Below are 25,842 nucleotides of genomic sequence, written 5' to 3'. Positions count from 1 at the left end.
TTGATTGATGACGCGCACGCCAACTCTGGTGTCATTAGTTTTCGAACCTTCAAAAATGCAACAGATTATTTCTAAAGAAAACTTATCAGTGTTTGAAATTGGGTTACTGCCTTTACTAGGGTTCGGGTTCCAAACACAAATTTTTATAATTCTACTTGCCAATGCCCTTCTTCTTGATAATTCAGTATAAAAAAGCCTCTTAAAGCTAGCCTTACCTTCTGCAGAGTTTTTCCTTCACTTCTGTTCAAACCTACCTTTTCGAAAGTTGTTAGAGACGTGGAAAGTAGATGATATTGACGTTGATCCCTTAGTCGCCGAAGCGATATCAAAACGTCCAGCACTTACGAGACCAAATCGGCTTCGATTTTGTTGACAAATTTACGTTTCCCCTTTCGAAGAAATACTCAAATCTAATTTCTGTAACTCGCCAGCTATTTTCATCACCTCTTCATTAGCTGTGATCTCCTCCTTTTTCTCTTCTGTATCCACTTTATTGATAAGCTTCTCGAATTTTTCAGACCAGCCAAGTTCATCGATAAGACACTGTGCAGCATCTTCTGAGCTGCCATTGAAGACAAGATCGGATTTACGAGGATCCGATTTGAAGTCCCCCACCAAGCCAATGTTAAACAGAGCTCTCGCAGTCTTGCTCGGTACTTCAGAAGGCAAAGATGCAAAGGGGTAGACTGTGAGCGAAGTTCCTGCCACTATGACTAGATGCTTTTCATCCACTTCCTTTCGCAGCCACTCAAGATCTTCATCCCAAGTTTCGAAGAACTTTTCCGGCAGGCCCTCACCAAAAAATACAATATTTGGCTTTATGAGGCTCTCGCAAGCATCACAGCTAGCGTAATCGAATTCCAGAGGCAGATTTGCCTTAGGTTCATTAAGCTTTTCCTTAAAAGTCTCGATCGGAAATTTCTTGTCGCATCCAATGCAATGATTCGACGCGAAACTTCCATGTGCCTCAATGATATATTCATCTCCGACGGAAGCCTGTCTCTCAAGTGTGTCTATGTTTTGCGTGTAAATCCTTTTTAGTCTGCCTTCATCTTCAAAAAGCTTCATGAGATAGTGAAATTTTGCCGGTTTAAAGGTACCAGGATACAGTTCCTTGGCTAAAGTATAAAATGGTTTAGGATTTTCTTTGAAGTATTCGATATCAAACACCGCCTCTGCGTATGGTAAGTTCAGTTTTGAAAGATTATGATAAAGCCCTGTTTTTGGAGATCGGAAATCTGGAATTCCACAAGCAGTCGAAACACCTGCACCGATTACAAAAATCACTTTTGCCCTTGGATGTTTCTGCAGATGTTCTGCAATCTTTCTTATACTCATCTTAGAATCCTTCTTGAAATCCTTCTTGAATTCCATCTTGGAATCTAAAGTGACGTTATTCTGGTAGACCACCTTGGTGGGCTAAGTTATCTTCCTTGTGTAAATTTCTCCAAGAGCAAACATAACTACATCAGATCTGGTTCATTAAGTATGTCATGTAAGTCCAAAAATGCAAAAAAAAGAAAACGACCCCAGTGAGGATTGAACTCACGATCTTGCGATTAACAGTCGCACGCCTTAACCAGCTTGGCCATGGAGTCTCTGAATTATTGGGAAATTAGTAGAGCAATACTAATTTATAACGATCATTTCGAGGAAATACCCTACTCAATTATAGATATATATAATTCCTTGGTTTTTTTCTATATCATGAATTGAGATAAAACTAGTTGAACTTGGATTAACATCTGGAAAATACGTCAGTATTTATACCTAACATTTTGCACCTATTGAACCATAAGAGAGGACGACGAGTGAAGAATTTTCATCGTCATCACACCATTTCTAGTCCCATAGAATTCACAGTACAACTGTTATTTCATGTTCCATGCCATAGACTCCTTCGTAGTCAGACTCCTGAGTTGTAAACGCCTCGCGATAGATTATCATCCGATATCTTTCCAGTATCGATTGACATTCTGTTAGGGCTTCATCTGACTTCGTTTATTTTGTTTTACAGACCAATTGTCTTATTTCTGATGCTTATAAGTCATCTCTTTAATATATCTTACAATATCGATTTATATTTCAACATGAGTGTCTTTCGATGATCTAGCAGGTATATTTCGACCATGGCTCGTGAACATAAATCACCGTTATTCTTTCGATCAACACAGTAGATACAACCTATTTGTTTATAGCACTCACATCAGCTAGTCAATTACTAATACCATGGGAATATCAAGTTAGTGTGAGCGATATGCTATCATTTTTCATTGCCTTTTTTTCTTTTGCTTCTCAAATACAATAGTTTTTCATGGGATTGATTGGTATATAAATGCAAAAAAATCAGTATACAATATTGTAGCGAAAGCAAATACTTCTACTGGAAGCTTCTACAACGAAAGGGTACGCGACACATCCCCTCGTGATAGAGACTACTATTTTAATGAAGCAGAGGATCAGTGCTTTGGATTTACTGCTGTTGGCTAGGGAATTGAGAGGTCATTTAGAAGGTTATCGTTTGAGCAATATCTATAATATTGCTGATTCAAGTCGCCAGTTTCTACTTAAGTTTATCAAACCGGAATCAAAATTCAATGTGGTTGTGGATTGTGGTCTAAGATTTCATATTACAGATTATGATAGGCCAATTCCTCCTGCACCTTCCGGATTTGTTGTGAAATTAAGGAAACATTTGAAGTCCAAGAGACTAACGGCACTGCGTCATGTTGAGAACGATAGAATTCTAGTTCTTCAATTTGCAGATGGTTTGTTTTACTTGGTTCTTGAATTCTTCAGTGCTGGTAATGTTATCCTGTTGGATGAGAATAAGAAGATTCTTTCGTTACAGAGAATCGTGCATGAACATGAAAATAAAGTAGGTCAAATATACACAATGTTTGATGATTCTCTTTTCCAAGATCATTTGAAGAAAGAATCATTAAGAGAAGCAGAAGGATCGTATAAAATAGGCCTTGTTGAAGACTGGCTAAAAGAGGTAGCACAAATCGATGCTTTAAAGAAGGATACATTGCAAAGTTCTAAGAAAGGCAAGAAGAAAGGTTCCGGAGTGATGACTATTCATAAGTTATTGCTCAACAGAGAATCTCATTTATCTTCAGATCTCTTATCTAATAATTTGAAGGCAATGGGAATTAATCCCGCCACCCCATGCATTCAATTTATTGGAAAAGAGGATCAGATTTGCGAGTTGCTTAATCGAACAGAAAGGGACTACAAAGATTTACTTTACAAAGAAAACAATTGCGGTTTCATTTTAGCAAAGAGAAATATCCACTATAATGCAAAGAATACGAATCCAGATCTGGAATTTGTATACGAAAATTTTCATGCTTTCAGACCGTTTGTTTCTCCCACAGAATTACAGAACTCACAAATAATTGAAGTTGATGGAGAGTACAATAAAACCCTTGATAAATTTTTCTCGACTATTGAGTCGTCAAAGTATGCATTGCGTATCCAACAACAAGAGCAGATGGCGCAAAAGAAAATAGACGACGCCCGCCTCCTTAATCAGAGAAAAATTCAAGCTCTACTTGATGTTCAATCTACGAATGAACAGAAAGGTAGTATTATTATTGAGAATGCGGATCTAGTTGAGGAAGCCAAACTCGCAGTTCAAGGATTGCTGGATCAACAGATGGATTGGAATATTATTGAGAAGCTTATTAAAAGCGAACAGAGTAAATCCAATAGAATAGCTCAAGTCATAAATCTGCCGCTTCATCTAAAAGAAAACAAGATAGATCTTCAGCTGCCACTCAAAGATGATAGAGAAGGTGATGATGCACCAATTGGGAATAGCAGTGATAGGAGTGATTCGGAAAGTAAGTCTGAGGAAACTAGTAGTGATGAAGAGACCGATACGGATGGTAGCGATCTGTCCGACTTTGAAACCGAGGAATCCAATAACAAAGGTTCGCCACAAGTGTGTCTTAAGGACTCGCGAACCATCAAAGTCACTATAGATTTAGGCTTATCCGCCTATGCAAATGCTTCCCAATACTTTAACGTCAAGAAGACAAGTGCTGAAAAGCAAAAGAAGGTGGAGCAGAACGTGAAGAAAGCTATGAAGAATATTGAGGAACAAATCGACAAACAATTGAAGAAGAAGTTGAAAGAGTCTCACAATGTTTTGAAAAAGGTTCGTTCACCTTACTTCTTTGAGAAGTTCTTTTGGTTTATTTCGAGTGAAGGCTTCCTGGTCCTGATGGGGAGAAGCCCTTTAGAGACAGATCAGATTTTCAGCAAATATATTGAAGATGATGACGTTTATGTAACAAACACATTTGGAAGTAACCCAGTATGGATCAAGAACCCTGATTGTACGGAGGTTCCTCCCAATACACTAATGCAGGCAGGAGTATTTTGTATGTCGGCGAGTGAAGCTTGGTCGAAAAAAATTTCGTCTTCACCATCTTGGTGTTTTGCTAAGAACCTTTCCAAATTCAGTGAAGTAGACAACAGCGTCCTTCCACCGGGTACCTTCCATATCAAGAAAGAAAGTGCCGTTAGTTTAATGCCCTCCGCCCAGTTGGTAATGGGGTTTGGTTTTCTGTGGAAAGTCAAGACAAGTGGAGCAGAAGAAACAGACGATGACGAATCGGCAAGAGAAGTGGATGATGAAACATGTGAGGTTGAAAATAGTGAGGTTGAAAATAGTGAGGTTGAAAATAGGGAGCTGAACAGTAGGGCAGCCATCAATCAAGACCAAAAGAAGGATATTATTGTCTCCGACGAAAATGCAGCACTAGATGTTCGTGTGGAAGACTCTGCCAGTATTTCAGACCAATTGAGTGCGTTAGAGGTAGATGCAGATGCTGACCAGGAATCCGACGCAACCACCACAGCTAATGACATCATTTCACAAATGAAGAGAAATGTTCGTGGGAAAAAGGGAAAATTAAAGAAAATCCAAAACAAATATGCTGATCAAGATGAAGAAGAACGTCAATTGAGACTTGAGGCACTGGGGACACTGAAGGGAGTTGAAAAACAAGAAATGAAAAAGCAAGAGGAAATTGCCAGGCAACAAAATAGAGAATATAGAAAAGCTAAACGTGAGCAACAAAAGGGAAAGCAAGCTATGCAGTTCACAAAAAATGAGAAGGTCAATGTCAACTACAAAAAATTTGCTAATGAATTAAGACCAAGAATCAGTCAAGAAGATGAGGTTATTGATATTGTTCCCGTATTTGCTCCATGGTCTGCTATGGTTAAGTACAAATACAAAGTTAAAGTTCAGCCCGGCAACGCAAAGAAAACAAAAACGCTGACAGAAATCCTGCATCATTTTATGAGCAGAAAAGTTGAATCAGAAATGACAGATAAAGAAACTGATTGGCCTAAAGAACATGAGATCATAAAACTTTGGAAACCTCAAGATTTGGTTTTAACGCTCTGTTCAGACAAACTAAAGGTTACTCTTCCCGGCCAAAATAATAATACAACTGCCCAAAAATCGAAGGGAAAGCAGAAAAAGAAGAAAAACTAGTAGCGTCTGCAAATACCGTCTGTTTATATTATTCGCTTTTGTAAATATCAATTTTGCGTAAAGAGGCTATAAAAGGAATACTTATATACTTATATACCCTGCTGTAACCTCTCTTGTAATTTACTTTTGGCAAATCCCCACGCCCCTAACAGACCTTTATCTAGATCCATTTGCGGGTCATTGGAAGGAGGTTTAGTAACGCGTGATGCAATCGTAGCAGGGTCAGTCTCCAGAATAATCCCGTCATCAATAGTTTCATCAATGGCTAACAAAACCATATCATAGTTTTCCTGAATATTTTTCTTATCAATTCCAGAATTCAAAATTAGATCCAATGAATCCTTGAATGCATTGAACGCTTGCTGGAGTACTATTTCATTCTCTTCCATAGATCCCAAGAGATACAACGTTACGTCCAAATACTCCTTGTATAGAACTAAATGATCTTCGAATATAAGAACCTCGGAGTCCTGCTTGTGAGTCTTTTGAAATAGCTGTTTCTCAAATTCTGTTTGCTTCTTCAATGATTTCGATAGGGCTTTATATTTATCAGCACCAGTGTGGGGTGGTTCATAGTATTTGGCGTATACTCTTTTTCCAGCGCTGTCCAATATTAAAACAGCCTGCACGGAGTAAAGCGATAAGCTTGACATTCTTTGATAAGTAGATGTCTGTTCCAAAAGAGAAGCAGGCGCGATATTAATCAATTGACCTGATAAACTTCCTTAATTGTCAAGAGTTTTGATTAGAATTTCATCCGCTTTTCCATTCTTTCAATAAATGTATGCACAGAGGGTAACGTCGCCGCAGAATCTTGAAGTTTGAAAATTGATGAAATATATTGAGGACTGATGGCTGATAATAGTAATGGTTGATACTCTCTAACAACTCGCGTTTAGGTTCATCAAGGACATGCATAATGACTAGTAACCATGATTTTTATTTTGGTCTGTTGAAAGTATCAATAATACAATTACTTAAGTCTCATGGCTTCGAGAGGGCCAAACCTAGTTCTGTGGATACACTTACCGATCTATATATAAGGTATTTGGGCCTATTAACTGCGGAGATAATAAAATTGGCACAAGCTAGAGTAGGTCCTAGTGATACAATTGCTTTGCAAGATATCACTATAGCATTTCAAAATTTAGGGCTCATAAAACCTGTTGATGTATTAGATGTATACGACGAGAATCCGGAATTGCCCAGTGACATGGGTGTTCGCAAGTTCAAAGACTGGTGTTTGAACAACCCTCAGGAGAAGGGTGCTCGAATAGTTGCATTCCCTACAGGTGATTTGTTGAGGACTACAGCTAGGACTTCCAAGCCACTGTCATTGATTCCAGAGTACATTAATCAATTACAAAATGATTCGAACAAGGAAGGTTCTAAGGAAAATAGTGAGGAGGAGAAGCTAATCGAGGAGCTCATCAATAATGGTGATGTCGATGATTGGATAAGGTTAGTTATTGCTAGGCAACGGATCAATCTGGCAAAGCGAATAACAGGCAAAGAGCCCCGAGATATCGAATCCCTACCGTCTATTGCTGGATTGAAGCATTCTGTTCTCGAAAAGCAATTTCAAAACAGTGCAAGTCTAATATCGAATAATCAATTACTACCGACACCTGCTAACACGCCGAAAGAAGATCTGACTCCGACTCTAAACAGAGGCATAGAATTGATGAAGATGTTACCAATAATGAGGCCCGATTGTAGAATTGAGAACGTGGAACTATCTTACGATAATATACCTGATGATGTGGAAGTCAATGAGGACATGGATGACCAAATAGAAGATGCAGTCAATGGTGAGCAGATAGAGATACCGATGGATGGAAATGATTACGATGATGAAAATCATATGGGAGCGTTTACATTAGATCCAAACATGGATACTCAATTCGATGAACTAGAGGATATGAACAACACATTCCAAAGAAGAGAATCTCTGGATTTAGGTGAGCAACAGCATAGTTTGAGATTTAATCTCAACGAGTTTTAGTGGCATCTCTTGCTAGATGTACAAATATAATCAACATTCCTCGAACTTGATAATGAATATCCGTGTGCCTTATATACTATAACGAATTTTTAATAATATACACGTAACTTACGTATCTATAATTTTCTTCTTGACTTGAACTTGGGACCCATCTTTCTTCCCTTAGTAATCTTATTTCTATGCAAAGAAGCCGATTTAGGTAATTTATCATCTTCCTCATCACTGTTATCAGCACCCGCTCTAGCATCTTTCTTAAACTTCAGTCTGTTCTTTTGGCCCCTGATGGGACCGTGTTTGACAGCTTCAAGGTATGCATTGATACCGCTAGTCACAGACTTCAGTGGATCATCATCAATGGAAGAATCAGGTTGTCCTTTCATTATTAGTTTTCCTTCAGAATCAAAATTGAACATATCATCTTGCAGTTGTTTTTTCCTTTGGTCCTTGGTGAACTTTTTGGGACGTGTAGATGAAATATGTGCCAAAGTTTGCGAATCCAACAGATCCAACGGATTACCACTTGACTCTACAATGAATTGTTTGGACTTTTTACCCTTATCCTGTTGAGTTTCTTCATCATTTTCATTTTCATTATCGGACGACTCATAAATAGCTTCGTCAAATGCATTCATGAATCTTGAACCTTTAGTAGATACCGCGGCAACACCAGAAACTTCTTCCTCTGCTTCCTTTCTCTTGTTTCTATTGCGAACTTTTCTGATATTTGCTAATAATTTTATGTCATCTTGAGGGAAATTAGCCTCGATAAACTCATATCCAAATTTTCTTACCATTCTTTCAATGATATTTTTAACCTTTGATTTGAAATGACCGGTATGTTCGTGCGACCAACGTAATAACTTTGGAAGAAGCTCCGGGACTTTTGGTCTCATCAAATCATCGGAGAGACCGAGAACACAAACTTTAACAAACCCAATTGCACTCTTCGCAATTTCTTTTGAATTTGTGGTTAAATATAGTTCGATTGTATCGTAAATGTCTACCAAGGTTGTTGCATCAACTTCACTTTTGAACTCGAATACCAAGCATGCAAATGCTGTAATTGTACTACTTACCATGTGTTGTGATTCACCGATTAGACCAGCCGCGATGATTTTGAAAAATTCAGACATAGAAGAAGGTTGATCTGGAATTTCAGGGTCATAGCCAGAAATCTTTGACAGTTTAATGACTCCATGAGGGTCATTCATCTTTTTACCCATGGCAATCAACGTTTCAAAACCTCCCTCTCTCGATTTTTCATTAACATCTTTTGTTGATAGAATGACTTCTGCGACAGTTCTAACAATAAAACTTAGACGATCTGCTGGTAATAGTTCAGTGATTGTCTTAATAGCTGCCAATCTGGCTGACCTAGAAGCAGTTTGGACCGTTTCAGTATTCTGGACCATAATCTCCTCTATATCTGACAGATAACTGGAGAGTGCTTCAGCTCCACTCTCTAGCTCTGAAAGTCTAATAATTATTCTATAAGCTCTCTTTTGAGTGAGTGCATCTTTCGATTGAACAGTGGTACCAAAAATTGAAAATAGAGCAGGGTGTGAAGTAGAAGGCACATATTTGGTCATGCACACAACCAAATCTAACAGAGTAGCACTTAATTGTGGCTTTCCCTTTTTTGGAACATTTGTCTCCTCATCCATAGCATTTTTAAGCAAGCCACAGATGTTGTTAAAAGTTTTTTCCATATCCGTCTGGGATGTTATTTTCAAGTATTCCTCGATAGTTTCCAAGATATAACCTCTGGCATTGGGGGCTGTTTGGGTATAAACGTTGAAGAGAACCGCCAAGATATTTCCTGCTTTGGCACTCAAGTATTCAAGGGATTTCTGGGCCTTCTCAATTGGATAGGATTGTGCTAGCAGCAAATTATCGCCCAGTCCACCATTGACATAGGCAGAATTACTTTCAACAAGCATTTTCAAGGCATGACAGATGGTAGTTCTTAGTGCAACTTTACTGTATAATAAAGATGCTAATTCAGATGCAAATTCATCCGTAAAAGATTCTACCAAGTCAGTTGGGAGCTCGCAAAAATGTGGTAAAGTAGACCAAATTTGGTCGACAACAGTTTGGAGAACTTTTCTTTGAATCGATTCTTCTGGTAAGCTTTCAAGCCTAGACTCTAAAGATTTAATTGAAGGAGCAAGTTGTATAATAAAGGTGGAGAGTGTTGTGTTTCTTGTATGGTCTCGTATTAATGGTAATATCCAAGCTCTACCGGGTCTAACGTCCGATGGTTCCTCTAGATTGAGTGGTAATAAACCAAGAACAGTTTCCGGCCCCATTGCATAAATGGCCGATCCAATTACCTTTTCAGCCTCCTCTCTAAACTCAAGAAAATTCTCCTCATTTGTTCTCCATTCCCCAACGATTTCCAAAAGTCTTATGAAATCAGGATTAGCTCTGAATCTAAATTTTTTAAATGCCGCTGCTAATACATTAAGAACCTCCTTAGCGCAATGGCTGTATCTCAAAGATAAAAGGTCTACTAAAGTCTCTGAAACATGTAATAAAACATCGTCAACAGCCTCAAAAGTACTCTCATCTATAGCTGGTGGATAAAGTAACAGACTATCACTGACAGCATCTGTCAATACAGCAATGAGACATTGTGAAGCACTGTAATAAACTTCTGGGGTTTCACTCGATAAATAGTTAGACATTAGCTTGAAAATATCTGGAATTTTTTTGAAACATTCTAATGGCTCGTGAACAGAAAATGCCGTCATACTTTTCACAAGCACTGCAATCCATGAACCTACTAAGTTGGTATCGGTATTCGAAGGTGTTAATGAGAAAATGATGTCGAGGATTTGTAGTGATTTACTTTCAGCTAAACCAAAATTTACTGATGAAACAGCCATAATTTTGAAAAGATGTTCAAAGCAATCGAAGGAAGCAGCGACTAGGTATTGATCAGAACTTTTCGTCACTTGCAAAAGCATATCACAAAGATGTTCACTTAGGGAAGAAGGCCACTGACCAGTGGATATAACTGCACTAATTAAGCGCATTACACGAATGATTCTACTGTTCAAATCATTATCACTCTTTTGAGCTTTTAATTTCTTATTAGAAATTGCAGCAGCCTCTTGCAATAGGTCTTCAAGGGCTTTTATAGTGAAACTAGCAATCGATATAGAAGCAACATGTTCTGCGGTGGGAGCCGGAGGTGGATTTGCCAATATTGCGTGAATGCTATCTTGAGCTCTTTTCCTGACTTTTGGTCTTGGATCCAATGATAATTCTAACAAACCCTGTAAACCTCTTTTTGGTGTTATACTCAAATCCATAGTATTATTCCAAGCTTGCGCATCCTGTGCAACAAGTAAAGATTCCAAACAACCAACAGCAGCTCTTATTAGAGGGGCTTGAGCATTTTCGTCAGTAATGCAAGGTGCCAGTTTTGTAAGTATTTCAGCAAATCTTGCTCGCAGTAATTTTTTGGGAGAATATTGAAAAATAATATCTAATAAGTAACAAACGGATGATGCTAATTTCAAGTCTTTTATTTCACGAGTTTCTTGATCCACGGCTTGGTCTAGTAGTGACATGAACGCAACCATGTATGCAATTATATTTTTAGAAATGTCATCATTGTTGATATTTTCCTCAACGGCTGTCAAAATAACTGCAAAATGTTTTTGATTATCCAATTTTGAATTTATTTGCTGCCTGACTTTGGCCAATTTTTCTTCTAACCCCAAAAGATGAGCTACTTTATCTTGATCCATCTTTGAAAATGGCCAATGCTTCAGTAGAATCTACGTTCAAATGGTGAATTGGAACTTCTTAAACACGATTGCATGAGATGAGATGCGATGAGATGATCTTTTCTCAATATTTAAAAAAATTTTCTACTATGTGTCTGGAAATACGATCACAAAAGACGAATTTTCTGAAAATATCTGGCTACGTTCCGTATAGTAAAGACTCATGATATCAAAGAGATTCAAGAGTTTGCAATACCAAAAGAATATCTGTGTGTCTGTGAGTGTGCATTCTGTTGTGGCAAGATGACATGCGGATTAGTGAGGATAAGACTAGCGAGATTTGGAAGAACCAATAATCCAATTTACAATATTGTTGTTGCAAACGCACACAAGGCAAGAGATGCGAAACCCATTGAAGTACTAGGAGTTTATAATCCAATACCGAAACCAATGACTGTAAAGCAAAGGAAAAGTGGTAAACTACCAACAAAGGATATACGCTTGGATTTTGATAGAGTCAAGTATTGGATTGGTGTCGGTGCTCAGCCAAGTGATACAGTGACAAAATTGCTTAAAAAATGTGGCATCCTGGATGAATCATGGGGTAAGAATTTTGCATCGTCGAGGGAAGTCGTGCAGCCAAGACGGGAGTTAATGGAATGAGGATATACTTATTTTCTGTATATATGTGTGTATATGTATGGCAGAGAATATATGTGTAAATAGAGAAACGAAATCATTATAACTATCTTTTCATCATTAAAGACTCTCTTTTTTTCCTTAGAGTTTCCGACAAATTCACATCATCATTATTTATAGAGAATGAATTTGAGTTCAAAGCACTATTACTTCTTTGTCTTGAGAGAATATTGGAATGACCAACGTTTGAATTTAGTGGTAAACCTGTCATATTGAAATTTTGGGAACTATTTTCAGAATTTGTCGGTGTTAATGTAAATAAATTATTACTATTAGATCGTGTTCTTGCCAATAGAATTTGTGAAGAATTGCTTCTACTTCTTATCAGAGTATTACCTCTATTCATTGAATTTGGTATACCCAAAGAAGACCCAAAGTAATCTAGCTGCAGCGGCTGCTGCAGCGGCTGCTGTTGCTGCGAAGGCTGTGGCTGTTGCTGGTTATTGCTCGATGACAAATTAGCCATTTCCATGAATTGTGGGGGTGGCGGTAAAGAAATGTTCGAATTATTACGCGACAGATAACCGTCTTTTCTGACTTCTTCGAGCAAACGATGCCTTACCAGAGTCAACAGCCAGCTATTTCTTTCGCATCCGATATCTATTTCGTTGATCTTCGATTGCTGAATGGCGATTTTAGCCACCGTATTGAGTATACCTGAAGGAGGATTCGTCGTGTCGAATGGCGTCAGCGTTGGGTCCGAGCAGGTCTCCTGGTAGACGTCCATCAACAAATTTAAAAATTGCAAAGTGAAAGTGCCAGCACCGTTTACCGCAGCATTTGCAACCAATTGCTGCCTTAGATAGCTACCATGGAAATCAGAAACCGAGCTTGCTAGAGAGCTTACACTGCCTTGGCGCTGCATGTAGATATGCGGCTGCGCAGGCGGCTGGAATTGTGCGCCCAACTGCTGTCCCAGATTCAGGTTCAGCTCGGAGCCATTATTATTGAAATTTTTCAGCTGCCCGTAGGTGCTATTGCCCGTCGTCGGCGTCGTCGGCAACGGCGTGTGCACGCCTGTGTCTATAGAGATCATGTCGGCGTCTTCGGCCTCATCCTCGAACTCCTCGTAGTCCAACCCGTTTTCCGGTATTGACAGTTGCAGGGGCAGCTGCCCCTGCAACTGTTCGGGTCCTTGCACCTGTCTCTGCCCCGCCGCTTGCTCCTGGGCGTTCACGGCCTCTGCGCTCTTGCTCCTGCTTGCCTTATGCCTCGAGCTCGAAAACCTATGATGGAAACGATCCAGTATCATGTCGCTGCCTCTGCTAAGTATCCTCTATTCCAGCCTACTGTCTACAACCGGGGCAACGAAAATTGAATATGGCTGGCAAAGTCGTATACCTCGCCCTCTGCATATATATACAATACGGTGTCGCGACACTAATACCGTAACACCAAACGCAACTCGTTCCTGGCAACCCAACTAGTCTTGAAACCTGTGAGATTTTGGATTTTCCCAGATTTTCCCAGATTATCCAGATTTGCCCAGCCTAACTCAAAACTCCTGCTGAGCGCCCGAAATAGTTTCCTTTATGAAATAAGATTTTACTTTCCCGAATCTCTGACCGGAATGAGCCCTTTGGCGTTGACGTTGCAAACAGCTCCCTCAAGCGAGGAAAAAAATAGAATTACATTTCCCAAAACAGAACGACCACCTTGGCAGCCCCTGAAAAACAATTCCCGAACGAGAAAATCATTTCCCGCAAAAAAAAAAGGGACATGCGCCGGTAACCTGTGTCACGCCAAACGACCGCCGCTCGTTCCCACACAAATTCAAGTCCCTCCGCACGGGCCGTCTGCGCGGCTGGAAGGAAGCCAAAAGCCTTATTTGCCGCACGAAAGCGGTAAGCTGCACCAGTCAAGAGGAAAGCAGAAAAGCAAGGGAGTGCGCAATGTACCTGTGCACGGCAGAGCCCTCACGAAGCCTCTTCTCTGTCCATCCATGGGCATCGCTCGTTTGGCTGTACGGGGGGGACCTGCCCAAAACGGGCAGATCTACACGGCCCAGTTGCGTTAACTTTAGGGAAAGAAATAACGCTACTGGATACCTCGAGGCATGAGAGTTGACAATCAGTTTTGCTATATCTTGCGCAGGGTTGTTGCAAGGCATATCATATGGTCATTTTGGACCGAATTTGATCCGTTCTGATCCATTTTTGGGGTTTTTCGCTTCTTCAAACGTTTTTTCAACGTTATTTCTTACATGCAGTCTCTGCCCGTATGGCGATGGTTTCAGATTTTCATCATCCGTACGAGCCGTATGACATTCAGCTTGAATTGATGCGATGCGTGTACACTTTGCTCGATTCTGGAAAAAAGTTGGCTGTTCTGGAAAGCCCTACTGGAACAGGCAAAACGCTATCGCTTATTTGCTCGGCAGTGACCTGGCTGCGAGACAATAAGGCTGAGTTTGTAGCAGGCGCAGCTGGCACTCGCGGGGCTGTCACTGGCAGAGCCAGTGACAGTGGTTGTGATAGCGATAGCGACGATCCGGCTTGGGTCACTGACGCGCATGCCGCGTCAGTGCTGGAGTCGAAACTGCATGGCATTGGCGACTATGAGTCGGTTTTAGCGAAGCTGAAAAAGAACTCGTCCGCTCATGCGCTGACGTTTGCGACAGCGCAAAGGCACTCCCACGCACGCAGGCAAAGAAAGATCGCACATCTGGACGTCTCCACCGATGATGATTCGGTTTTTTTGCCTCAGGACTATGTCTCGGATTCTGAAGACACAAGTGTCAGTGCCCCTGATCGGATCGACCAGATACGTAACGAGGTGTCTGCGCTGCTGGCGGGTCTGGATCAGGAAAGCCGAGCTTCGCAGGTCGACCAGCTGCAGTTGTTCAACCCGGTCAAAATCTTCTTCGCTTCTCGGACTCATTCTCAGCTGAATCAGTTCGCTTCGCAGCTGTCTCTGCCACATTTCGCATCATCCTTTGAGAAATATAATATCCCTATGGAGAGAGTGAAATACTTGCCTCTCGCCTCGAGAAAACAACTATGTATCAATCCCTCGGTCACGAAATTGAACTCTGTCGACGCGATCAACGACGCCTGTTTAGATCTCTTGAAAAACAGCAAGAGCAAGGACGCCAACAGGGACGCAAACAAGTGTGGTTGTCCTTTTTACAAATCGGCATCGAGCAATGTGAACTCTGGCTTGCTTCGATCTTTCCAGGACCAGACGTTTGTCGATATTCACGATATAGAAGATATCGCTGATATTGGTAGTTCTTTGAATGTTTGTCCGTACTACGCGTCGCGGTCGGCAATTTTAGCCGCCGAGATAATCACGCTGCCATACCAATACTTGCTATCGCAAACTACAAGAGAGTCGCTCTCGATAGATTTGACGGACTCGATAGTCATCATTGATGAGGCCCACAATCTCTTGGACACGATCAATTCGATTCATTCATCCGAAATTTCTCTAAATGATCTGAAGAAGTGCTATGGTGGTTTGCAGATTTATTTTGGCAAATTTAGAACAAAGCTGAGCGCGAATAACAGAGTCAGTTTGATCAAGTTGATGAAATTGGTTGATTCGTTGATCCGATTCATCGTGAAGAACTTTAAAAAGCCGGGTGAGAGGATTGATTCCAATTTCTTGTCAAGTGACTCAAATGCTGATACCCTGAATGTCCACAAGATCAACTCTTTTATTAAAAAATCAAAGATCGCTTTCAAGGTCGACTCTTACAATCAGTCGATTTTACAGGAGCAGTCAGTTTCCTCATCGTCACAGCCGATCATATTTAAGGTATCTTCTTTCATTTCCTGTTTGAGCAACCCGGCAAACGAGGGTCAATTCTTTTTTGAAAAAGGCCACACCATCAAATATATGCTTTTGGAACCCTCTAAGCCTTTTGAAAGTATACTGGAAAAGGCACGCTGCGTTATTTTGGCCGGTGGTACCATGCAACCAATTTCCGAAATTCTAGATAATCTATCTTCAAATATACCAAGGGAGAAGATTGAGGTTTTTTCCTGCAATCATGTAATTCCTGATAAGAATTTAGAAACTTTCATTGTGAAAGATTCTCGATTTGAGTTCACTTTCGAAAAGAGGGATAATCCAAAGCTGATCGAAGATCTTTTCGATTTTTACTATACGCTCTCTCAATCCGTGCCAAGAAATGGTGGTATTGTGGGGTTTTTCCCAAGTTATCAATATCTTGAGTTTGTTATGAAGTCCTGGAAAAAATCGGCACATTTTTGTAAACTGAACTCGAATAGAGCAATTTTTTATGAGTCAAAAAGTGATTCAGATCCATTTCATGATTACTCGACCCACGTCGCCCAAGGTAAAAGTGCGATATTGTTCGCCGTGGTAGGTGGAAAACTCTCTGAAGGTATCAATTTTCAAGATAACTTGTGCAGGGCAGTGGTAATGACAGGTCTGCCGTTTCCTAATGTGTTCAGCGGTGAGCTTTTGATCAAGAAAAATCACATAGAAAACAAAATACTCAATAATGGCGGGTCGAAACAAGTTGCTAATAAAGCGGTTAAAGATTTTTATGAGAATATTTGCATGAAAGCCGTAAATCAAAGTATTGGTCGTGCAATTAGACATGCAAATGATTATGCATTAATTTATCTACTTGATAAAAGATATGGGAATGCAAATATAAACTCGAAATTATCACATTGGGTTAAGTCACGGATAAAACCACAGTCATCTATCAATGATATAATGAATAGTACAAAAAAATTTTTCTTTCAGCATTAATTATATTTATTTTAAACAGTGGTCATGATGGTACCACTGTATATACTTTCTTCATTAAGCATTTCCAATAAAGTTCTCGTGAGCCAACCATAATCATTTAAGTTGTCTCTTTTAATATCTATTATTCTTTGGTTACTTATAGAGCAAATTTTTACCTTGGTTGTCAGTATAGGTAGTAGTGTGACTGCACATCTTCTCCAGTGGTGACCTTGTTCTGAAACTATAGAATTCGGATGGCCATTTTTTTTCTCGAAAGCAAAGGTCTCCGAAATGAATTCACTTTTCATTTCTACGACTTCCGCGTCAACAGGGCTTTCCAGCTCTAGCAGCACTGCTAGCGAGTGTACAAAGGCTTTATCTAATAAATTTGTAATTTTTGTGCTGTTTTCAACAGCATAATCGAATATTGCTCTTCGAAACAGTTGAATTGATGCAACGTCCTCGATAAAATTGAAAAACCGCAGACTGTTCATTTTGCCATCATTCATAAATGAGGCCACATATTTTCGTAGCGGCATCCCCACATTATAATTAATCTCCCCATTATTTTCCCTTTTCATTGAAGGCAACGTACATCCGTATATTTGATAAGTTTGGTACCATGCCAAACCACTTGCATTTTGAGATATTTCCCATGAATCACTCAAGGGTACAAAAGTAACGAAGAATTGATATTCCGATGCAATTCTGTATTTTAACGAGACTCTCTCCATGGAATACATCAAAGCAACTGAATAGCCATCGGGTGATAGTGATAATCCATAAAGAAGCATTGTTGTTTCGTACTTGTTAAATTCGTTACTAAGAGCGCTCCATTTTTTGAATTTTCGCTCTAAAATAGGTGATATGGTGTCATCGGATGTCAGGCTTAACTTTTCTTTGAAATCAATTTTGCAACTTGTTTTATTCGATATCAAAATTACTGTGTCAGTATCTTCCGATAATGGAATGATATAAAACTCATCACCAATTCCAAGTGAAATACTTGAAATACCGCCCAAACGCAAATCGATTTTTTTGAATTGGCAAGAGTTTGTAACCAATACATAGTCCCCAAATAAGCACAAATCAGTAATTTTAAATCTTGATGATGTTTCTATTTGCTGAACAAAAAAGTTCTGACCTATATTCGATACGAATATTGAGTTATCATCTAAACAGGCCGCGATCACACTTTTTTTCCAATGAATGTCCGTAACCCATCCTTCTTTTGATTCTTTGAGGCATATATTAGCTTTGACAGTGCATGTCATATTCCCATCATCATCACTTTTGATCGCGAACACAATTATTTCTGCTGTTTCGTTCCCTACAGCGATGTAACTTCCATCTGGAGCCCATGCGAGGCTGTGGTAAGATCTTTCTGAAACGTTCCTGGCTTCCTCATCTAAATTTACAACCATTTCCTGTCCACGAAATATAATTACATTGAGATTACTAGTAAGAACAGCTAGTAAATTGTTCACAGGTGAGGGTCGAATAAGTCTTCCATACGATATTGGCTGAGAATTTAACAAGGAATTTGTGCTCGCACTCTCGTACTCAAACTTATTCTCGTATTCTAAAGCACAATCCTTAACATGGAATAGGTTCTTGCTGTTTCCATCCACCTCTTTTTCATATATAGGTTGTCCAATACACATGTCTGGATAGCTTGTAATGTACAATGTCCCATCTCTTCCCCAAACCAAGTTGCGTTGCCAATCCTGCAACTCCTTTCGACTCACACTTAGATCCTTCAAGCATTTCATAGCTCACAAGGATCAAAACTTGCCAGTAGTTCATCAGATGGTAAAGGCTGTTTCTCTTTCATAATCCTTCCATTGTTTTCATTATATCCTGCATGGCTTGCCGCACGCGCATGCGCAAGCTACTTTTGAAAAGTAAGCCCTTAAAACTCCTTTCCAATGAATTCTTTTGTAAAGAAAGCTGCCTTCAATAAGATCAGGGACAACATGTTCGTTATCGCAATATGGATTTGTATAGCTGGTATATGCAGTGCTGCTCAGGCTTCTGCAACATGTGCTATGTATGGGAATTGCGGTAAAAAATCAGTATTCGGTGCGGAACTGCCTTGTCCAGTTTCTGATACACATTTTAAGCCAGAACCAGCGACATCAGACCTTATTGATCTATTGGTTGATCTATGTGGAGATGAGTGGAAAGATGAAACGCAACTCTGCTGCACAAAAGATCAAGTATTGAATCTACAAAAGAATTTAAAGAAAGCTCATAATATTATTGCTTCTTGCCCTGCGTGTAAGAAGAACTTCAATAATCTTTTTTGCCATTTCACATGCGCTCCTGATCAAGCAACTTTCGTTAACGTAACCAAGACTCAGCAATCTCTGTCGAAGAAAGATACTGTAGCAGAGGTTGATGTGTACATGAACTCTTCATGGGCCTCTGTATTCTATGATTCCTGTAAGGATGTCAAATTCTCTGCTACCAATGGTTACGCCATGGATTTGATTGGTGGTGGGGCCAAAAATTATTCAGAGTTTCTGAAATTTTTGGGTGATGAGAAACCTCTTCTTGGAGGCTCACCATTCCAGATTAATTATCTTTACGAGTTAGATGGTGAATTCACTCTTTTCAACGACTCAGTTTATGCTTGTAATGATTCCAAGTATAAATGTGCTTGCACTGATTGTGAACTCTCCTGTCCAAAGTTAGAGCCATTGAAAGAAGGATCGTGTAAAGTCGGTAAGCTTCCTTGCTTTTCCTTTACTATGCTGATGTTCTACGCTCTCCTACTAATAGTGATTGCTCTTTGGCACGTTTATTATTTCAAAATGAAGCAAAAAAAATCACTAATCACTAGTGCAGAAGATGAGCTAATCTTTAATTCAAGCATGACCTCAGAAGATCAATTGTTTGAAGTCTATGATACAAAAAGCTATTGGTTGAATGAAAGGGTCTCAAAAATTATTGGTACTGTGTCAAGATTGGCGATATATAGACCTTATTCTGTTTTGATGACAACAGTACTTATCGTGTTGGCTTCCAGTGTCCTTCTTTACAAATTTGGCGACTTGGAAAAAGCTCCAGTTAATTTATGGGTTAGCTCTAACTCCGAGAAGTTTAAAGAAAAAGAATACTACGAAAAACATTTTGGCCCCTTTTACAGAATAGAGCAGGTCTTTGTGATAAATGATACTGGTCCGGCATTGTCCTACGAGGCTATTGAATGGTGGAATAAGGTAGAACATGATATTTCTGACGTTTTGGAATCCGTTGAGAAAGTGACATACCAAGATATATGTTTTAGGCCCACTCAAGAGTCTACTTGTGTGATTGAATCCTTTATCCAGTATTTCCCAAGTGGCCTGCCAGATGAATTCTCTTGGCGTGAGCAGTTGACAGCATGTGCCAATACTCCTGTTAATTGCTTGCCTACTTTTCAGCAGCCTCTAAAGAAAAATGTTCTATTCAGCGATGATGATGTATTGAATTCCCAAGCGTTTGTCTCAACGTTCCTGGTAAGCAATCACAGCGAATCTGCAATTCTATGGGAGCGAAAATTGGAAGAGTATCTCCTTGATATTGAAGTACCAGAAGGATTGAGAATAAGTTTCAATACAGAAATGTCTTTGGAAAAAGAACTGAACAGAAATGGTGATGTTTTTATTGTTTCTGCATCTTATTTGGTTATGTTTCTCTATTCCTCTTGGGCCTTGAAAAGAAGAAGTGGTGAGGGCAGGTGGTTGCTGGGATTTTCAGGCATAGTAATTGTGGCATCATCTGTTTTATGCTCTGCTGGCCTGCTGTCTGCACTTGGAGTGAAATCAACCCTGATTATAGCAGAAGTCATTCCGTTTTTGATTTTGGCTATCGGTGTTGATAACATATTTCTGATTACCCATGAATATGATAGAATATCAGAGCTTGACTGCTCATTGGACATCAACGAGAAGATTGTTGCAGCTGTGCAGCGCATCTCACCCTCAGTTGTTCTTTCATTTATCTGCCAATGTGGTTGCTTCTTGATTGCTGCCTTTGTTTCGATGCCTGCAGTGCATAATTTTGCCCTGTATTCCGCTGTTGCTGTTTTCTTCAATGTTATGCTTCAGCTCACTGCGTATGTTGCTTTTCTATCGCTATATGAAAATAAATATGCTTCTGTCAGCCTCGAGAAAGATTACGAAGATCATTTGTTTGGGAAAAGATATTTTAACCTGATCTCCAAAAAGAGAAAAATATTAGGCTTATTTATTTCATGGACTTTGATTTCCTTGATATTTTTGCCCGAAATCAAATTAGGTCTTGACCAAACTTTAGCTGTCCCTAAAGATTCGTATTTGGTGGACTATTTCAATGATGTGTACAGCTATCTGAATGTTGGGCCACCTGTCTTTTTTGTCGTCAAAGACCTGGATTTATCGAAAAGAGAAAACCAGCAGAAGATTTGCGGTAAATTTACGAGTTGCGATGATTTCTCTTTGGCGAACATTTTGGAGAACGAAAGGGAGCGTTCAACCATTGTAGACCCTGTGGCAAATTGGTTCGATGATTTTATGATGTTTTTAAGTCCACAATTGGATCAGTGTTGCCGGTTCAAAAAAGGAACTACCGATATTTGCCCTCCATACTTTCCAGCAAGACGCTGCGAGACCTGCTTTCAAGAAGGAGAATGGGAGTACGATATGACAGGATTCCCTGAAGGACATGAACTATTCGAATATCTGAAAATCTGGATTGATACGCCCAGTGATCCATGTCCTCTGGGGGGCAAAGCCCCTTATTCAAACGCAGTTGCGTTCAATAGCACATTCGTGAAGGCATCAACATTTAGAAGCGCTCACAGACCACTCACTTCTCAGGATGACTATATTCAGGCTTATGAGGATGCCAATAGAATTAGTGAATCGTTGAATAATTTGGATGTTTTTGCGTATTCTCCATTTTATATTTTTTTCGTTCAGTATTCGACATTGGTTTCTTTAACTTTGAAATTGATATTAGTGGCATTATTATTAATTTTCATTGCGTGTACTATCTTCATTGGCTCTGCCCAAACAGCATCTTTGTTGATACTAACAGTTTTAATGATCATGATTGATATTGGTGGCTTTATGGCATTATTTGGTATATCTCTGAATGCTGTAAGTCTAGTTAACCTTGTCATCTGTGTCGGTCTGGCAATTGAATTTTGTATCCATATTGCCAGGGCATTTACGATGGTGCCAAGTGGAACCAAAAATGATCGGGACTCAAGGACAGCCTATGCCATGAAAACTATTGGCAGTTCCGTTTTCAAAGGAATAACACTAACAAAGTTCATTGGTGTTTGTGTTCTTGCATTTGCCCAGTCAAAGATTTTCGATGTGTTCTACTTCCGTATGTGGTTTTCTCTTGTTGTCATAGCTTCTTTACATGCAATGATTTTCCTACCTATTATTTTATCGCTATACGGCGGTAAAAGTTACGTTGATAAATCACTTGACTTTTTGGCAAGGGAGGGACAATCAACTCTTTAAAAGGCCCAAGAAGAAATATATCGTTCGAAAACGGGCAGAGATTCAGTTATGGTATTCGAGTATTCATAATTCTTTAAATACTAAAAGTATGTATGCGCGCCGCCGCCATCTAAAATAAAAAAAGTTGAGATGAGAGAGTATACCTCGGCATGAAGTTAAATGACTTATTTGTTGGATTAGAGAATATTTGTGCGTAGCCTTCTGAAACAACCGTATGAATGTCCTGGAAAAACTAGGCCAGGCATTGACTAAGCATGTTCTTAAGTCACCTAGTTTGCAGCACGAGGAAATCTTGCTAAGCTCATTTGAAAAAGCAAGACCATTGAGCGTTGACAAGAGCAAGAGAATTGGGTCTTCAAAAGCTCCCGTAAATGAGTGTGTCAAGAGCAATCTTTCCTTGGTGGGAAGGGGCTCCAGTTTTCAAAAGAAAGTTGTTAAAGAATACCTATCACCGCTGCGATCTCATCCATTCACTCGACATGAAATAACTGACGATTATGAAGTTGATAAAGCAACTCGTATGAGCAACTGGGGGAAGCATGTAAAAGGAGCGAAAAATTCGCAGGAAATAATAATAAGTAGCTCATATCAGTTTATCGGTGATATGCTTGCCGCTTTAGTTGCTTGCACTCCAAGATCAATTCAAGTAGTATCTGAGGATATTTTACGAATATTTCCGAAATATACAATTGAAAATGTCCCCAAAATCCCAAGCTTTCAAAACGACTCGCACCTTTTCCAGGATTACATCGGGATGTTGACACATACAAATTTTTTATTCAAGAATTCCTCACGATTGAACGGTATCATTCCCAAACTTTTACGAAATCTCATGCATCCGGGCAATGTCAAAACAATGAATTTAAGAGCAACTCAAAATTATAATGATCTCATATATTTTTACAGTGAAAAATTTGACTTTGCGAGTTGTCGTGAAACTTTTGTACAGATGAAAATAGAGGGCATATCTTCAAACACCACTACATACAACTTGATGTTACGAAGTATTTTAAAAAACTCCCACATAAGGAAAACAAAGCCGCCTGATGATGAGATACTATTTTATCTTCGGCGCATGAAAGCTGAAAACATAAAGGCAGATACTGTAACATGGACAACATGCTATAATTTTCTCAACGAAGATATTTCAAGACTGATTTTTGTGGAACAAATGGAACTTAGATCCATACCGATAACTCAACGTTTTATTTATACAGTGTTAAAAAATGGATCTTATGGATCGAAGGACTACCTTAAATTCCTAAGTGACCATCGTATTCCCTTGGACCAAAAGCTTTTCAATCTATGTATTGATAATCTTTTGAGTGAGGAAAGATCGGACATTGCATGGATTTTCATGGAGCATACACTTAGAAAGCGTACAAAAGATTTTAAACTAGGAGCTGCAACTTTGAATTCTTTTGTAAGATATTTCGCAGACAAGGGCAGACTTGATATGGCCCTCATAACTTTCAACACTTGTGTAACGCAATATCAGATATATCCGAATATTGAAAGCTTTGATATGCTCTTCAAAGCTCTGGCGAAAAATGGTTATACTAAAAAGTTTCCCATCATTTTCGAGTACTTTAAGCGTCTACGAGCTCGCTGGAGTTGCGGAAATCGAACGAGCTACTGGACAGTGAGATGTAAGTCAATGATTGAGTTCAGCGTAGCGCAAAAGAGGTTGGTAACTGAGCTGGATCTTGAACGGGCAGATAGCTTACTGGCTACCATCAATTGGGTAACCATTCCTAATGGATTTACGATGGAAATTTGGAAAAATAGTGGGCCCGAAGTAAGAAGAATTCTGCGATACCTCTCATGTATCCCCATGCCTTTAAAGCAGATGAACTTCACAGTGAGTAAAGATCTAGAAAAATCAGAGAAAAGAAAACGGTTTCGTGAGAAAATACGGTTCATTGCGGTTCAAAACGCAATGTATAAAAGAATTCCATATTCAAAGGATTGGTACGGTTCGTTAAAAAGCGAATTGGAGGAAAGAAATGTTATCGAGAGAGCTAAAGACGCAACGAAATGATTTAAGAAAGCATATTCTCTTCAAATGGTTAATTAAATACTTCAAACACAGTTAATTAAAAAAGATAGTTAAAAGAATATTTTCTTTTTGTAAGAATTAATAAGAGAATAAAAAATAATACACAATACTGAAATTAAAAGTAGTTCATTTTTTGATCAAAATCTTTTTTAAGGCTTTTTTGAAATAAGACCCTTGAGGAAAAGCAAATAGAAAGTAGCCTCTAAGCAGTAGGTTCGACAGTTTCAACAACTTCGGCTTCTTCAACTTCAGGTTCAGTACCATCGTGTTCGCCTGCCCATTGATCTTCGTCATCAAGCTCATCATAAACGTCAGCAACAGTTTGATGGAAGGATAAAGTAGGCTTGACAGCTGCGACTTCCAAAGTCCATGATTCCAGAGCAATCTCGGCATCTATGATAATTTGTCTTGAAGCCTCATAACCATCGTAAGCTGGTCTTGCCTCGCCTGGCGTTAATGGAGAATCATCTAGCAACTCCAACAGAGCTTTTCCATAGCCGGCAATTAAGGCGAATTTTTCAGCAAGCTCTCTGATAGAATCAAACTGATAGTTAAAGGCAGCTTTCAATTTTTCCCTCGTAATATTAGACAACTGAGCTTCAGCCACCAAAGACTCAGCCTCGGCACGAACCAACTCTTGCTCCAATACGGGAACCTTTGGAGACTGAGGATCTTTGTACTTCAAGTGAGCGATTTCATTGGTGATCTTCTCCTTACGGTCTCTTGAAGGTTGAACTGAGGCTTCGATGTTCCTGACCGATTTCAAAGTAATACGATATTGATCGTACTTATCGATGAATTGGTCTTGCAATTCACCCAATTCGTAAATCAAGACACCCAACTTATCGGTAACGTCCGAAACGTCCTCATCATTATCGGCACCCCATAAAGAGAGTTGCCTTGCAGCTGCGCGACGCTCATTAGAAACCACTTCAAGTGATCTCAAAACACCCTTTTCTGTGGTCACCAACTGTGATAGCTTCCGGGCTAATTCAGGGCCAAAATTACCAGCAGCATTCTTTCTAAAGGAGGTCGCAACAGACGCTTTACCAAAAAATTTAGATTTAGTGGTTGATGGTGGTGGTGGTGGAGATTGTAATTGAGACGCAGTTGGTGCTCTCGAATTTCTCAAAGAATAAGTTCTGTGCATTTTTGCAGTTCAAAGCTGTACTCTGCAAACTTTACTTCCGGTTGACACGAGAAGTTGTAGGTCCTTGCAAGGAAATTTGGCAACATCTTGCCTTATATATAGCAGCCCGCACAATGCCCCCCTCTTTTTCACGGCGAATAGCTGGGTTCTTACACATTGCTGTTGCTGTTGCATACGTCGTCTCCCTTCCCTTTTCCTCTGAGCTGTACTGCATTTTATCGCTATTGACCCTTTTGAAGCTGTAATTTAAAGGCGCCCAGAGAAATCCACGAAGCGCCCCTCCCACCCCCTCCGAAAACGCTGCAATGACTTTTTTCAACGTATCAAACCTGACCAGTAAAGAAAGATTTGCTGCTCGTTGTCAACCCGAAACGGACTTACCTTTATTTACAATATTCCTTTTTTGGATCATAGAACAATTTTTGTCCCCTTTTGCCTTTTTTTGAATTTAGAACATCATTTCCTCATT

General features: G+C 39.5%; 12 protein-coding genes and 1 non-coding gene across 13 annotated transcripts; 6 read left to right on the top strand and 7 right to left on the bottom strand.

The window, feature by feature from the left end:
- Positions 1–378: 378 nt before the first annotated feature.
- Positions 379–1,374, bottom strand: HST2 (histone deacetylase HST2; the record flags this gene model as incomplete). Its single annotated transcript, XM_037290704.1, has 1 exon — positions 379–1,374. One exon carries the CDS (start codon positions 1,372–1,374, stop codon positions 379–381), a length of 996 nt encoding a protein of 331 aa, XP_037146599.1.
- Positions 1,375–1,524: 150 nt separating this feature from the next.
- HG535_0Htrna7N lies at positions 1,525–1,598 on the bottom strand. Its single transcript has one exon. It is a non-coding gene; the product is annotated as a tRNA-Asn (tRNA).
- An 848-nt stretch (positions 1,599–2,446) lies between these two features.
- Positions 2,447–5,515, top strand: RQC2 (Rqc2p; the record flags this gene model as incomplete). The annotated part of the gene is made up of 1 exon (XM_037290703.1): positions 2,447–5,515. The coding sequence occupies one exon, from the start codon at positions 2,447–2,449 to the stop codon at positions 5,513–5,515; it is 3,069 nt and encodes a 1,022-aa protein (XP_037146598.1).
- An 89-nt stretch (positions 5,516–5,604) lies between these two features.
- On the bottom strand, positions 5,605–6,168 carry RET3 (coatomer subunit zeta; the record flags this gene model as incomplete). Its single annotated transcript, XM_037290702.1, has 1 exon — positions 5,605–6,168. One exon carries the CDS (start codon positions 6,166–6,168, stop codon positions 5,605–5,607), a length of 564 nt encoding a protein of 187 aa, XP_037146597.1.
- A 266-nt stretch (positions 6,169–6,434) lies between these two features.
- TAF3 (Taf3p) lies at positions 6,435–7,520 on the top strand (the record flags this gene model as incomplete). The annotated part of the gene is made up of 1 exon (XM_037290701.1): positions 6,435–7,520. One exon carries the CDS (start codon positions 6,435–6,437, stop codon positions 7,518–7,520), a length of 1,086 nt encoding a protein of 361 aa, XP_037146596.1.
- Positions 7,521–7,636: 116 nt separating this feature from the next.
- On the bottom strand, positions 7,637–11,278 carry RRP12 (mRNA-binding protein RRP12; the record flags this gene model as incomplete). Its single annotated transcript, XM_037290700.1, has 1 exon — positions 7,637–11,278. One exon carries the CDS (start codon positions 11,276–11,278, stop codon positions 7,637–7,639), a length of 3,642 nt encoding a protein of 1,213 aa, XP_037146595.1.
- A 282-nt stretch (positions 11,279–11,560) lies between these two features.
- MRPS16 (mitochondrial 37S ribosomal protein bS16m) lies at positions 11,561–11,920 on the top strand (the record flags this gene model as incomplete). The annotated part of the gene is made up of 1 exon (XM_037290699.1): positions 11,561–11,920. One exon carries the CDS (start codon positions 11,561–11,563, stop codon positions 11,918–11,920), a length of 360 nt encoding a protein of 119 aa, XP_037146594.1.
- An 82-nt stretch (positions 11,921–12,002) lies between these two features.
- Positions 12,003–13,208, bottom strand: CIP1 (Cip1p; the record flags this gene model as incomplete). Its single annotated transcript, XM_037290698.1, has 1 exon — positions 12,003–13,208. One exon carries the CDS (start codon positions 13,206–13,208, stop codon positions 12,003–12,005), a length of 1,206 nt encoding a protein of 401 aa, XP_037146593.1.
- A 968-nt stretch (positions 13,209–14,176) lies between these two features.
- On the top strand, positions 14,177–16,684 carry CHL1 (DNA helicase; the record flags this gene model as incomplete). Its single annotated transcript, XM_037290697.1, has 1 exon — positions 14,177–16,684. The coding sequence occupies one exon, from the start codon at positions 14,177–14,179 to the stop codon at positions 16,682–16,684; it is 2,508 nt and encodes an 835-aa protein (XP_037146592.1).
- An 11-nt stretch (positions 16,685–16,695) lies between these two features.
- Positions 16,696–18,435, bottom strand: TFC8 (transcription factor TFIIIC subunit TFC8; the record flags this gene model as incomplete). The annotated part of the gene is made up of 1 exon (XM_037290696.1): positions 16,696–18,435. One exon carries the CDS (start codon positions 18,433–18,435, stop codon positions 16,696–16,698), a length of 1,740 nt encoding a protein of 579 aa, XP_037146591.1.
- A 156-nt stretch (positions 18,436–18,591) lies between these two features.
- NCR1 (sphingolipid transporter) lies at positions 18,592–22,164 on the top strand (the record flags this gene model as incomplete). The annotated part of the gene is made up of 1 exon (XM_037290695.1): positions 18,592–22,164. One exon carries the CDS (start codon positions 18,592–18,594, stop codon positions 22,162–22,164), a length of 3,573 nt encoding a protein of 1,190 aa, XP_037146590.1.
- Positions 22,165–22,378: 214 nt separating this feature from the next.
- On the top strand, positions 22,379–24,205 carry AEP3 (Aep3p; the record flags this gene model as incomplete). Its single annotated transcript, XM_037290694.1, has 1 exon — positions 22,379–24,205. The coding sequence occupies one exon, from the start codon at positions 22,379–22,381 to the stop codon at positions 24,203–24,205; it is 1,827 nt and encodes a 608-aa protein (XP_037146589.1).
- A 220-nt stretch (positions 24,206–24,425) lies between these two features.
- Positions 24,426–25,373, bottom strand: LSP1 (lipid-binding protein LSP1; the record flags this gene model as incomplete). The annotated part of the gene is made up of 1 exon (XM_037290693.1): positions 24,426–25,373. The coding sequence occupies one exon, from the start codon at positions 25,371–25,373 to the stop codon at positions 24,426–24,428; it is 948 nt and encodes a 315-aa protein (XP_037146588.1).
- Positions 25,374–25,842: the final 469 nt, after the last annotated feature.

Source organism: Zygotorulaspora mrakii, chromosome 8 (genome assembly GCF_013402915.1).
Source record: "Zygotorulaspora mrakii chromosome 8, complete sequence".
NCBI classification, from domain to species: domain Eukaryota; kingdom Fungi; phylum Ascomycota; class Saccharomycetes; order Saccharomycetales; family Saccharomycetaceae; genus Zygotorulaspora; species Zygotorulaspora mrakii.
Note: the sequence above shows the minus strand (reverse complement) of the source record. Positions and strands in the feature narration are given on the sequence as shown.